Source organism: Anser brachyrhynchus, assembly GCF_964034855.1.
Source record: "Anser brachyrhynchus genome assembly, chromosome: 15".
NCBI lineage: Eukaryota > Metazoa > Chordata > Aves > Anseriformes > Anatidae > Anser > Anser brachyrhynchus.
Window position 1 is genome coordinate 5717078 of NC_137733.1, and position 11235 is coordinate 5728312.

Sequence of the window (11235 nt, forward strand, 5' to 3'; positions counted from 1 at the left end):
GCCCCTGTGGGGTGGGCAGGGGGCGTGTGACAGAGGCGGGCTGTGCCCCCCCCCAGTATAGGGCCAGGCCTGTCCCCACCGCCCTCAGCCCCAGCCATGGTGTTCTGCCCCCCTTCCCCAGCCCACAGCGCCCACCTGGCCCGTCATCCTCACCCATGGGTGCCCGGGGACACCCCCGTCCCCTCATGTCCCCTGGAAGCCAGGGATAGAAGAATGGGGGCTTGCTTAATCGTATTAATGATTTCTAAATAAAACAATTGTAATTATTAAAGCCGGGAATGAAGGAATGGGGGTTTGCTTAATTGCATTAAAATAGATATTGCTGAGCGTCTTTGCTTACTGCCGTGCAAATTAACCGAAACAAGGAGTCTCGGGGCCCCTCACAGAAGATGTTTCCTGACAGAAACGGGGAACCTGTCTCAGAAACCAGCTGAGGCCGACCTCGTGGTCTGGACAAGAGCCGAGGAGCAGCTGAGTCTGTACAAAGGCAGGGGGTCAACCAGTGGTGATGAAGAGGAGTTATCGGCCTTCATCCCCACGACCCCCCAGCGACCACCCCCAGAAGGCACTGCGCAGGCGCAGATTGGGGGAGTTTATGGAAACGACTTCTTGGAGCTGATTTTAATACAAAGCGGGGATAGGTTATGAATATGTATAGGCGTATTGGGAAACTCCATGCATACTGCATATAACCAAAGCAGGTTGCTGTGTTAAGGTGCGCATGCCTTTGGGAGCTGTCCCGCATGCGCCCGGCGCTGAAATAAACCACATGCCTACCTTATAACTTATTTGCTTTGAGTTATAGAGTTCTTCCATGAATCACCCTCACATCCCCCCGACACCTCCCTCAGACAGCTCCAGGGCCGGGGGCACCCTGTCACCCTCCCCGGCCCCTTTTTGGGGAGCCCCGGGCGCGGGGTGGCCCCTGCCCGGGAGGGGCTGACGGGAATAGCTTCGCTATCGCTATCGGTGTCAGGCCGGCCGGGAGGCCTGGCCTTCTTGGGGCTGACATTTGAGCTCAGCCCTGCCGTGCCAGGAGCGGGACGTGCGGCCAGGCTGCCGCCCCGGTCACCACCCTCCTCCTGGCGGGACGGGGACAAGCGTCGGGACGCCCGGACGGGTCTCCCGGGAGCTGGGCACCCCCACACCCGGACCCCTCTGTCCCGCCGCCGGCATGGCCCAGCGGGGGCAAGGAGCAGCCCGCAAGGTCTCCAAGAAGCCTGCGAAGAAGCCAGCAGCAGCAAGGGCACCCGACATGGATTCCCTGGGCTTCCAAGCCATGGATAGCAACGTGCCGGGGCTGTCCCACGTCATCCTCCAGAAGCTCAACATGAAGAGCTACGAGGACTACAAGTGAGTGAGAGCAGCTGGGGCAGGCTGTGCGGGTGCTGTGTGTCTTCCCCTGAGCTGGGGCGTCCCTGTCCCCCTGGCTCCTGGGTGCACCCCCAGCAGCCCCAGCTCCCCCAGGACAAGGTGACGCCTGTGGCTCCTTGTCCCCGACCACCTCAGCTCAGGATGGTCTTGGCCAGAGTTGAAATCCCACAAACGCAGAGGGAAGACACGAGCCCAGCTGGGCTGGGCAGGACCCTACTCACCCCCCCGATGCGTCTGGGCTCCCTTCAGATCTGCCATGGACGGGAGGAAGAGGGGCAGTGACTTCGGCATCCGGACCTACTTTGACATGTTCCAGAAGATGGAGGACACGTTCAAGTTCTGCGCCGAGTGCAAGAAGCTCCCCGATGCCCTCCCTGACCCCAAAAGTCTCCGCCGATGCAAGAGGTACAGGGGAGGTGGTGTGGCGGAGCGGGGCTGGGTGTTCCCGGGCTCCCAGAAGGGCGAGCTCAGCCCGGTGACAGGGGTGAGGCTGGGGGAGGAACGGATCCTGGCCACCCCCAAGGCTGGGCACGCTGCCTCTCTCCCCTCAGATGCCAGAACGTGTATTACTGCGGCGTGGCGTGCCAGCGTGCCAACTGGCCTCTGCACAAGAAGTTCTGCAAGAAGCTGAAGCTGGTGGCCCTGGACCGGCTGGTGGAGTGGCTCGTCTTCACAGGTGGGGCAGGGGGCACTGCTCCCACCCCATACCCCCCCCCAGCCCATCCCCTGAGTGTATGGGGTCCCTCCTCCCAGCTCTGGTCACCCTGGGCTGGCAGTGCCACCACCCCTGACATCCCTGCAGCTTGCTGGGGGTTGGGGGACGGGCAGCCTGGCCTGCAGGGCCACCCCTGAAAAGCCACTTTTCTGCCCCCAGGTGACATTCCCTTCCCCACGGAGGCCTGGACAAAACCTGCCGGGGACGTGGCAGGCTGGGAGGACTGGTTCGCCATGCAGGGGCAGCTGGAGGAGAAGCTGGGCGCTGTCCTGGCCGGGCGCTACATGAGCCTCCTCTGGGCCAACGCGGGGAAGCCCCGGCCGGAGGAGGGAGAGCTGCGCGAGTCCGTCCGGCGCCTCGTCACCGACTTCCACTCGCGGCCGCTCACCATTGGCCTGGGGCTGCGGCTCTTTGGCATCGACCCCCTCGCCAAGCCCCTCACCATCCACGTGGTGGGGGCGTCCCACGTGGAGACCCTCAACACCCGGGTGACAGACTACGACGAGCTGGCGCGGATGTTCCCGGGGCAGCAGGGCATGGAGGTGGTGATGGTGGGGGTGGATGTGGTGGACGGGCCCATCATGAGGCCCCCCCTGGCCACGCCAGGGCCGCGGGGAAGGATCTATCTCAGCAGCTTCAAGGGCCTGTACCACGACTTCTGGGAAGGGCAGGTGGAGACCAAGCTGGCCGCCCGCCCCGACCTGGTGGTGGGCTTCCACCCGGGTGAGTGCCCAGGGTGCAGCACCCAAGGCTGCTGGGGACTTTGGGACATGCCCAGGGCTTGCCCCGGCTGTGCACCGCGCCACCACGGGCCACCACAGACAGGGGGTGGCGCCCTGGGGCTCGGCTGCCAGCAGCACCCAAAGGGGTCCCTGCGTTTGAGCTCCAGATCTCGGTCCTGGGGCTCAGCCCAGGACTCGGAGCCTGGCGGGGAGCCGGGACCATCCTTGCTAAGGGCGCTCAGTCCTTCCTGGCAGCCTCACGCTGTGCCAGCTGGGCTTTCTCGGGGCAGGGAGGACAGGCAGTGCGCCCCCGCTCACTGATGCGTCCCCGCAGGTTTCCACGCCTGCCCTGACCTCATGGCAGGCTGGCTGCCCACGCTGCTGCTGCTGCGGGACTACCGCCTGCCCACCCTCTTCACCGTCTACAGGTGAGCCCCCGGTGTGCCCCCCAAGCTGGCTGCGGGGATGTCCCCGCAGGGAACGCCCCAGCCACGCAGTCATGGGACTCCTCCATTCCTTCTCCTGGCAGCGAGCAGGAGCTGAAGTCCTCGCTGCAGATCCTGGTGGAGCTGGAGACGCACATCATGGGCTACGCCGCCAACCCCTTTGCCTCCCTGAGGCCCGAGCAGGTCTACTCCAGCCCCAACAAGGTGCCCGTCTACTGCAGCTCCTACTACATCGCCCTGCTGGGGCCGGCCGCCTCTGTCGGGGAGCTGGAGGGTGGCAGCGACGACGACTAGCAGGGAAGGTAGCCGTGTTCCACTGGAGGTATCGGTGAGCTCCCCAGCACGACCCACCTCCTCTGGCCCACCCCACAAACCCCGACCCCCATGCTGCCCATCCCAGCTGGTGTCCAGCGTGTGCCATGTGCCAAGGAGGGACGTGGCGATGGTGCAGGTTCAGCTCTCCTCTGCAGAGCCCAATAAACCACCGCTGGGAGCCAGCCACCACGTCTCCAGCTTTATTTCTGAAAAGGACCTTGTTTTCCCAAAGAAAATACAGGTCTGAGCCTGCCCCCGCACCCCTTGCGCTGACACGGCCTCCAACTGCGAGACCTGGAGTGCGTGGGGCTACGTGGCCCCTGGCATCCCACAGGGAGCCCCAGGAGGTGGCACTGGGCTGTCACTGTCACTCCCACACCCACCCGCCTGTGCCCGGTGCCTACCTTGCAGGGTGGTGCTCGAGCATCGCTCCCCGAGTGCGGCGGTACCCAGCCCGGCACGGCCACGGCTGGACCAAAGGGGCTGGGATGCTGCCGTGGCCTGATGCTGCCTGGGACGAGGAGCGGGGCGTCCCCTCCCTGTGAGACAGCAGGTCCAGCGTGGCGATGGTGGCAACGTCCCACACGGGCACCCGCAGCGGCTCAGGGTCGCCGGCACCCCCACGGGGCTCCCCTGCGCCCTGACGGCAGGTTCCCCCCTCGGGGTCGGCATCCGTCGGAGGGGACGAGGCGGGTGGCAGGGCTGGCACGGAGGAGAGGACAGTCCGACCGGGCAGGTGGCACGGCGCGGCGTCACGGCGCGGCCTCACTCGGCGCTGGTGCGTTCCCGCAGCGCAGGCAGCGTCAGGGTCTCCGGCGCCGACTTCTTGCGGGGCCGAGCTTTGGGGGGGGCGAGGAAGTCGGGGGCTTCGTCGCTGAGGGGGGTGGAAGGGGCGCTGGCGGGGGCCGAGTGCGTGGCCGTGGGCTGCCCCACCTCGCTGACCGAAATGGTGGGGGCCACCGTGCCGATGATCTCGTTGGTGGCCTCCTGCGTCTCCCGCTCGTACCGCCGCACCTCCTCCATCGTCATGCCTGCCGAGCACACGCGGGCTCGCGGCCGCCTCCAGCACGGCCTCGTCCTGCACCCCCCAGCGGCCCCAACCCCATCAGGCGCCAGCCCCAGGCACGGCGTCCCCGCTGAGCTGCACGCGGGGAAGGGGACAAGGGCTGGAGCAGAGGGGACGGGCAGGGAGGGGGCACGCAGGGCAGCGGGCGAAGGCGAGGTGGCAGCAGGACCCTGTGGGGAGGGGACGCACGGGGGGGGCCGAGCCATGCCGGGGGGCGCAGCGGTGGCGCAGGGGGGCTCCATGTGCACGGGGGACCACCGGCGTGTGCCGAGGTGGGAACCCAAGGGGACGTACACACAGAGGCCGTCCGGGAGCTAGGGGGGCTGGCTCCCCAGCTTTGGGCTTGCGGCCGCTTGCAGCTGTGTCTCGAAGGCGCAAAGCTCTCCCGGGGACACGTCTGGAAGGCAGAGAGCCAAAATGGCCCCAACGGTGGCCCCAGAGGTGGCCTTTTCGGCTCGCCCGGCCACAGCCACGCTTCGGCCAAGCCTTGCCCAGCGCGATCCTGGGCGTGCAACGAAGCGGGCAGCAAGCTGGGGGGGGGCAGGCAGGGCGGGCAGGGGGCACGGGGAGCCGGAGGAGCAGCCAGCGAGGTTGGTGGCATCGGGGGTCCCGTGCGCAGGGGCTGGGGGACGCCGCGGGGACTCACCGCACCACTCGTCCACCCAGGTGAAGGCTTGCCGGTGCCCGATCAGCAGGATGTCCCGGATCACCTGTGACACCGGCCGTCAGCACCCACACCCGCGTGGCCCCCGCCGCCCTCGGCCGCCCTCACCTTGTGCACAAATTGCTCCACGCGTGTCTGCAGCCCCCACACCTCGAACTTGACGGTCACCAGCTTGTAGGAGCACATGATGGGCTTGGTGTGCTGGCGCCAGCCCTCCCGCAGCGGCCCCCGGCCCGTCTTGGCCGAGCTGAAGAACCGGGGGTCCTGGGGCGCAGAGCGGGGCCGTGAGCCGGGGACGGGGGGACCCGGAGCGGGGCACCCCAGGGAGCTCCCCCCCCAGCCCCGTTACCTCCAGGCTGCGGTAGTAGCGCTCGGGGATCTCGTCGAAGGCGATGTCCAGGAACGAGACCTCGTGGTCGCCCAGGATTTTATCGCTGCGGAAGATCTGGGGTGGGGAGGGAGGGTGAGAGGGGTCGGCACCGGCCGCGTGTGCCCCCCCTCAGTGAGTTTGCCGGGTCTCAGCCGTGCCGCCAGCTCAGGGGGCAGGGAGGGACACGGCCGGTGCCACTCACGTTCTCGCTGTCCCCGCAGTTGTCCTCGTATTTGGTCTCGATGTAGATGGAGAACTTGGGCAGGAAGGAGCACTGCGGGGAGAGCGCCTGGGAGCTGGTCCCCGAGAGACGCCCACCCCGGCGCCCCCTCCCCAGCCACGCGACGGGAAAGGGACCGGGTCCCCCCGTGCCCCCTCCTTACCGTGTACTCTGCAGGGACGCCGCGGCACGCCGGCATCACGGGGTGGCACCGTGGGGGAAAAGAGGGAGAGGTGAGACCAGGACACGGCTGGCCCCGCAGTGCCGTGCGGCCCCGTCCCCGCGCCCGGGTCTCACCCGTGATGGTGTAGGGGTAGTAGTTCCAGGCCTTCTCCGTGATGTAGAAGATGCGGGGGGTCACCGCCCGGGCCCAGCTCGGCAGCTTGCTGTTGCGGGGGAGGGAGGCAGGATACGGCCCAGGAGCATGGCCCTGCCCTGCTGAGCACAGCTCCCGGACCCCCATCGCCTCCCCAGGGACCTCACCCCTTCCCCAGAATCCCTCCACCACCCCAGAACCCCCAGGGACCCCCCATCACCCCAAGACCCTCCCCATCACCCCGGGACCAGGTCCCCATCACGGTCCTGTCCCCCACAGGCACCCCTGGCCCCGCTCCCCGGGCAGGATCCGGCCCCGCTCGCCACGGCGGCTGCCTCCCTCCCGGCGGCGGGGAGCCGGGCGGTGTTTTTTGATTAATTTTCAGGCGTTATAAATAACATCCCCTGGAGGAGAATCGTGAGTGCCGCAGCTAAAAATATCCCGTCTAACGCCAGCGACTCCCTGGCGGGGGAGCTGCCGGTACACGCTCGGCCGCGCGCCGCAGCTGGCGGCGGGGACACGGGGACAGCAGCGCCGCGTGCCTGCGGCTGCCCGACGGGCACCTGGGGCTGCGCGTGGGGACACGGGGGCACCCCGGGACGGGCAGGGCAGGGCAGCAGCAGGGGGTGTCCCCGCAGAGCCCGGGGCGGTGCAGTGCCGCACCACCCGCGGGACCCGTGGAGGGGTGTGTGCCGGGAGGGGGTGCGGCCCCCAAGGATGGGGGCACCCCAGGACATGGGTGCGCACCAGGAGATGTGCACGTCCCTAAGGCGGTTGCAGTCCCCAAAGGTGGGTGCAGTCCCCCGGAGATGAGTGCACCCCAGGAGATGGGTGCAGTCCCCAAAGGTGGGTGCAGCCCCCAGGAGATGAGTGCGCCCCTGGAGATGAGTGCACCCCAGGAGATGGGTGCAGGCCCCAAAGGTGGGTGCAGACCCCAGGAGATGCACACACCCCAGGAGATGGGTGCAGGCCCCGAAGAGATGGGTGCACCCCCGGAGATAGGTGCAGTCCCTGAAGATGGGTGCAGCCCTCCGGAGATGGATGCAATCCCAAAGATGGGTGCAGCCCCCAGGAGGTGCGCACACCCCAGGAGATGGGCACACCCCAAAGATGAGTGCAGTCCCTGAAGATGGGTGCACCCCAGGAGATGGGTGCAGTCCCCACGAGATGCTGCACCTCTCAGAGATGGTGGCACCCCTGGGAGATGGGTGCATCCCCCAAAAGGTGGGTGCAGCCCCACTTTGGGAAGGCTGTTCCCTGAGGATTTTGGAAGCAGGGACGGGGTCACACCACTGCCTGCCTGTGCCCCCCAGCACAGCAGCGTCCCCGTGGAGCTGGGGCAGGATGGGACCGCGGGCGGGCGCCTCACCTGGAGAGGTGGACGCGCTTCTCGGTGAACTGGCCGGAGCCGTGGACGGGGTCCTCGTGGGGCTCGTTCTTCACCACCTCCACGCCCTCGCCCTTCTCACTCTCCTGGTGGCTGTGCTTGCTGATGGTGTACAGCTGCCCTACGCGGTACTGCAGTGAGCGAGAGGGGAAACTGAGGCACAGAGCAAAGCGGTGCCAGAGCCTGAGCCGTGCAGCAGGCAGGAGTCTCCCCAGGATCCCTGCTCTCATGCCTGGGTGAGGGCCGGATCCTGCCCTTCCCACTGCCCAGGTACCTGCACCGATTTCCCTGCCTGCCTGCCCGGGCGGGCCAGGGAAAAAAAAAAAACCATGGCCGTGTGTGCCCGTACTCGGCGGTGCGGCGGCGCAATAACCGCGCTGTTGTTGTGCCGGAGATCCCATCCATCATCCCGGCTGCCGGGCAGGTCTCCTCGCCGCTCCGCCTAACCGCAAACCTTCCCCAGGTGCTGCCACAAACCCGCAGGTGTGGGCACAGCTGCTGCGAGCCCCTGCTCCCCGGAATGGCCCCACCGATCGCTGCTCCGCCAGCACCCAAACCGCAGCCCTTTGCCCGCCACCTCTGCGCTGCCCCAGGCGTTGTGCCCCGGGGGGGCACCATGCACAGCGATGGGACGTGCCGGGGGTCCTGTGCTCGCACCCCAAAACACCACACAGAGCATCCCGCACCCAACAGCTGTGGCCAAAATGACTTAACGGAGGCACGGTCCTTGCCCCAGAGGGGACGGCAGCGGGGACCGCGGTGTCCCCCAGCCCATCTGCGGGGCAGATCCCCCAGGACCACCACCCAGTGCCCCCCGCGCCCCCGGGGGGGGGACACGCACGCACCTCCTCGGTGGTGAGCGGCATGCAGATGCGGTACTCCTTGACGAGCATGGTGGCGGGGTCAGGCGTCGGCGCTGGCGGGGGCGCAGCTCATCCTGGGGGGACACGGGGCGCGCGGTGACAGCGGGCCGCGGGAGCGGACGCCCACGCTGGCACCGCGCCGCGAGCACCGGTGACTTCACGCGCCGTTGCCATGGCAGTGGTGCGAGGTCACCGGTGCGAGGAGCAGCCTGGGCGCACCGGCCACGGGGACACCCCGGCACCCCGGCACCCCGCGGCACGCATTAACCCCTTCCTTGCCGTGCAGACACCCGCAGCCTGGTGCAGCTGTCCTGGAGCACATGTACGTTGTTCTTCCCCCCCCACCACCCCTCCCAAAAACGGCGCTATCAGTTTGGGGGTGCCACATCCCCATCCTGCCACGCAGACGGCTGTGGGGACAATGGGATGGGTGGGATAAGACCCGTGGGGACAGACCCTGACAGAGTCCTGCTCCCACCTGGGTGCCCCCCAGGGAGCACCCACAGCCGTGTCCCCACGAGGCTGGGGCTCTGTGGGGGTCCCTCCCCTGGTGACGCCGGTCCCAGACAGGGGCACTGCCAGGCTGACCCACTTGCCCCTGGTCCCCACTCCAGCTGGAGCAGCCTTGGGGGGCTCCTGGCCGTGGCCTGCAGCCACAAGGGACACAGAGGGGACACAGAGGGGACACGGCGGGGGTGCGAGCCCCCAGGCAGTCACCTCAAGTGGGGCTCAGACCTGGCCCCCTTGGGGGAGGCTGATGGGGGCTGCCTGGGGGTTGCTTGTCCAGACGGGGACACGGAGGTGTCCCTAGGGCCACAGGGGCACTGAGGGCCACAGGGACATCTCGGGGGGGTCACAGGGGCTTCCAGCTGGTGGGGAAGGGGGCCGGGCGCTGGTGCTGGCTTGCAAGAAGCTAAACGCCCCTCGGCGGGCTCCTCACCCACCGCCAGCGACAGAGGTGGCCCTGGCATGCGGCGCAGCCAGCTGAAGGAGGGGACCCCTCCGGGGGCCCCCCGGGATCCCCAGCCAGCCTGGGGCTGAACCGTGCGCTCCAGCCGGCCCGGGGGTGCGGGAGGGGGGTGCCCGGTGCTCCATCGCCCCCCTCCCCACCGCCCGCCCCGCTCATCCCGGGGCCCCGGCTGCCGGCTCGGGTACCGTGAGGGGGGGGCCCCCGGCCCCGGCCCCGGCGCCCCCCGCCCCGGCCGCACTCACCCGGGCCCTCGCCGGTGCCCGCTCCCCGCCGCCGCCGCCGTGCCCCGGCCGCCCCGGGCCGTGCGCAGGAGCTGCCGCCTCCCGCGCCGCCGCTCCGGTGCACACCGACCCCTAGGGGGAGGAATCCGCCGCGCACCGGCACCGGCACCGCTCCTGCACCGGCAACCGCGCCGCACCGGGGCTCCGCACGGCACGGCACGGCACGGCACGGCACGGCACGGCACGGCGGCTCCCCGTGGCACAGCACGGCAATGGCACAGCACCGGCGCTCCCCGTAGCGCGCTATTTGGGTACCCCATAGCACGGCACGGCACGGCACGGGGGCTCCGCATTAGCACGGCCCGGCCCCGGAGCTGCCCCCAGCACGGTACCGGGGCACCCCATAGCACGGCACGGCCCCGGCGCTCCCTACGCCCACCAGCACTCAGCTGCTCCCGGTGCCACCGCACGCCCCGGGGCCACGAGACACCCCCAGATCCCTGCGTGGGGCGCAGCGGGCTGGGAGCCCCCCCACACCCCGCACGCCCCCAGCCCACCCGTGGCTGCCTCCCCGCGCCCCAGCCTCACCGTGCCCACCGGCCGCAGCCCCGCCGCGTTACCCGTTACCGGCACCGAGCGCCGCAACTCATCGCCGGTGACGGCCGCCGCGCGCTCCCGCGCCTCTTTCCTCTATGAATTTCAATCAACTCGGGCACTAAAAATAGCTCCGCTCCGGCGCTGGGCAGGGCTGCGCCGGGGTGTGCGGTTTTTTTTCCTTTATTTGCTCAAAAAATTTCTGCCTCGAGAGGCTCCGGCGGCCGAGCGCGGGCCCCACCGGCAGGGCGAAGGTCGCGGTGGCGAGGTGACGGCCACGGTGGGGTTGTGGCACCCGGCTGGGAGGCGGCGGGGACAAGGCGGTGGCACGGCGGTGGCACTGGTGAAGGAGCAGGGGGAGCGCAGCCTGGGGCCAAACACGTGGCTAAAAGCAGCGTGAGGCCTGGGGAGGCAGAACCCGAGGGAGCAGCGTGGGTTGGGGACAGCGCGGAGACACCGTGCCCCGTGGGTGCCTGTCCCCCATGCAGGTGCCCTGCCTGCAGGACATGCCCACACCGCTTTGCGCCCTTCTTCGCGGCGTGGTGGCACCCTGCTGTGCCACCGGCCTCATGGTGGCACCCCTTGGGTGCTGGTGGCACCCCCGTGTCCTCAGGCAGGGGACGCCCCGGTGCCACCACGGTGTGAAACAGCAGGCACGGGCGGGCGGCGCAGCCGCTCCAGCCAGCGTGACCGTGAGCCGTGGGGCTCTCACCCAGGTGACGGTGACAGACCTGTCCCAGGGCTTGGGGACTCTGCTCCCCCCCCCCAGCAGCCACATTCCTCCCGAACCCGTTCTGCAGGGTCCTGCGATGCCAAGTCAGAAGCATCCGGGTTGTTTTTTTCCTGGTCATGCCCCGTTTAACTCCAGCGGCAATGGGCAGGAGAGAAGAGAAGCTGCTGAAGGCCGGTGTCCCCCTGCCACCGCTGGTGTCCCCCTGCCACCACCCGGCCCCAGGGGGCGACCCAGAACGGCACCCCCCCACCCCCCAGCC

General features: G+C 68.7%; 2 protein-coding genes across 10 annotated transcripts; one reads left to right on the forward strand and one right to left on the reverse strand.

Moving 5' to 3' along the window:
• The first annotated feature begins 95 nt into the window (after positions 1–95).
• MSS51 (MSS51 mitochondrial translational activator) lies at positions 96–3756 on the forward strand. 2 transcript variants are annotated; one of them, XM_080556335.1, is made up of 6 exons: positions 187–1353; positions 1624–1779; positions 1926–2050; positions 2249–2812; positions 3146–3239; positions 3341–3756. In XM_080556335.1, exons 1-6 carry the CDS (start codon positions 1175–1177, stop codon positions 3549–3551), a joined length of 1329 nt encoding a protein of 442 aa, XP_080412461.1. In that variant the 5' UTR covers positions 187–1174; the 3' UTR covers positions 3552–3756. The 2 variants fall into 2 exon arrangements, with proteins under 2 accessions (XP_080412460.1, XP_080412461.1); XM_080556334.1 differs by having other exon boundaries at positions 96–1353; positions 2249–3480.
• Positions 3757–3758: 2 nt separating this feature from the next.
• LOC308178170 (cytoplasmic phosphatidylinositol transfer protein 1-like) lies at positions 3759–11149 on the reverse strand. Of its 8 annotated transcripts, none has more exons than XM_080556346.1 (9): positions 10277–11149; positions 8441–8532; positions 7578–7726; positions 6179–6278; positions 5875–5946; positions 5652–5747; positions 5411–5566; positions 5285–5348; positions 3759–4603 (listed from the first exon to the last, which is right to left on the reverse strand). In XM_080556346.1, exons 2-9 carry the CDS (start codon positions 8486–8488, stop codon positions 4338–4340), a joined length of 951 nt encoding a protein of 316 aa, XP_080412472.1. In that variant the 5' UTR covers positions 8489–8532; positions 10277–11149; the 3' UTR covers positions 3759–4337. The 8 variants fall into 8 exon arrangements, with proteins under 8 accessions (XP_080412472.1, XP_080412469.1, XP_080412468.1 ...); XM_080556343.1 differs by having other exon boundaries at positions 6056–6278; XM_080556342.1 differs by having other exon boundaries at positions 6056–6278; positions 10270–11149.
• Between the last annotated feature and the right edge of the window lie 86 nt (positions 11150–11235).

What these genes read in the sequence shown, in the direction of transcription:
- MSS51 (XM_080556334.1), top strand. Translation starts at nt 1,175, where the DNA reads ATGGCCCAGCGGGGGCAAGGAGCAGCCCGCAAGGTCTCCAAGAAGCCT. An exon ending in AGTCTCCGCCGATGCAAGAG is followed by an intron (nt 1,780 to 1,925) that starts GTACAGGGGAGG and finishes CTCTCCCCTCAG; the next exon opens with ATGCCAGAACGTGTATTACT. An exon ending in GGAGTGGCTCGTCTTCACAG is followed by an intron (nt 2,051 to 2,248) that starts GTGGGGCAGGGG and finishes TTCTGCCCCCAG; the next exon opens with GTGACATTCCCTTCCCCACG.
- LOC308178170 (XM_080556343.1), bottom strand. Translation starts at nt 8,488, where the DNA reads ATGCTCGTCAAGGAGTACCGCATCTGCATGCCGCTCACCACCGAGGAG. An exon ending in TGCCGCTCACCACCGAGGAG is followed by an intron (nt 7,727 to 8,440) that starts GTGCGTGCGTGT and finishes CGCTCACTGCAG; the next exon opens with TACCGCGTAGGGCAGCTGTA. An exon ending in ACTGCGGGGACAGCGAGAAC is followed by an intron (nt 5,748 to 5,874) that starts GTGAGTGGCACC and finishes TCCCCACCCCAG; the next exon opens with ATCTTCCGCAGCGATAAAAT.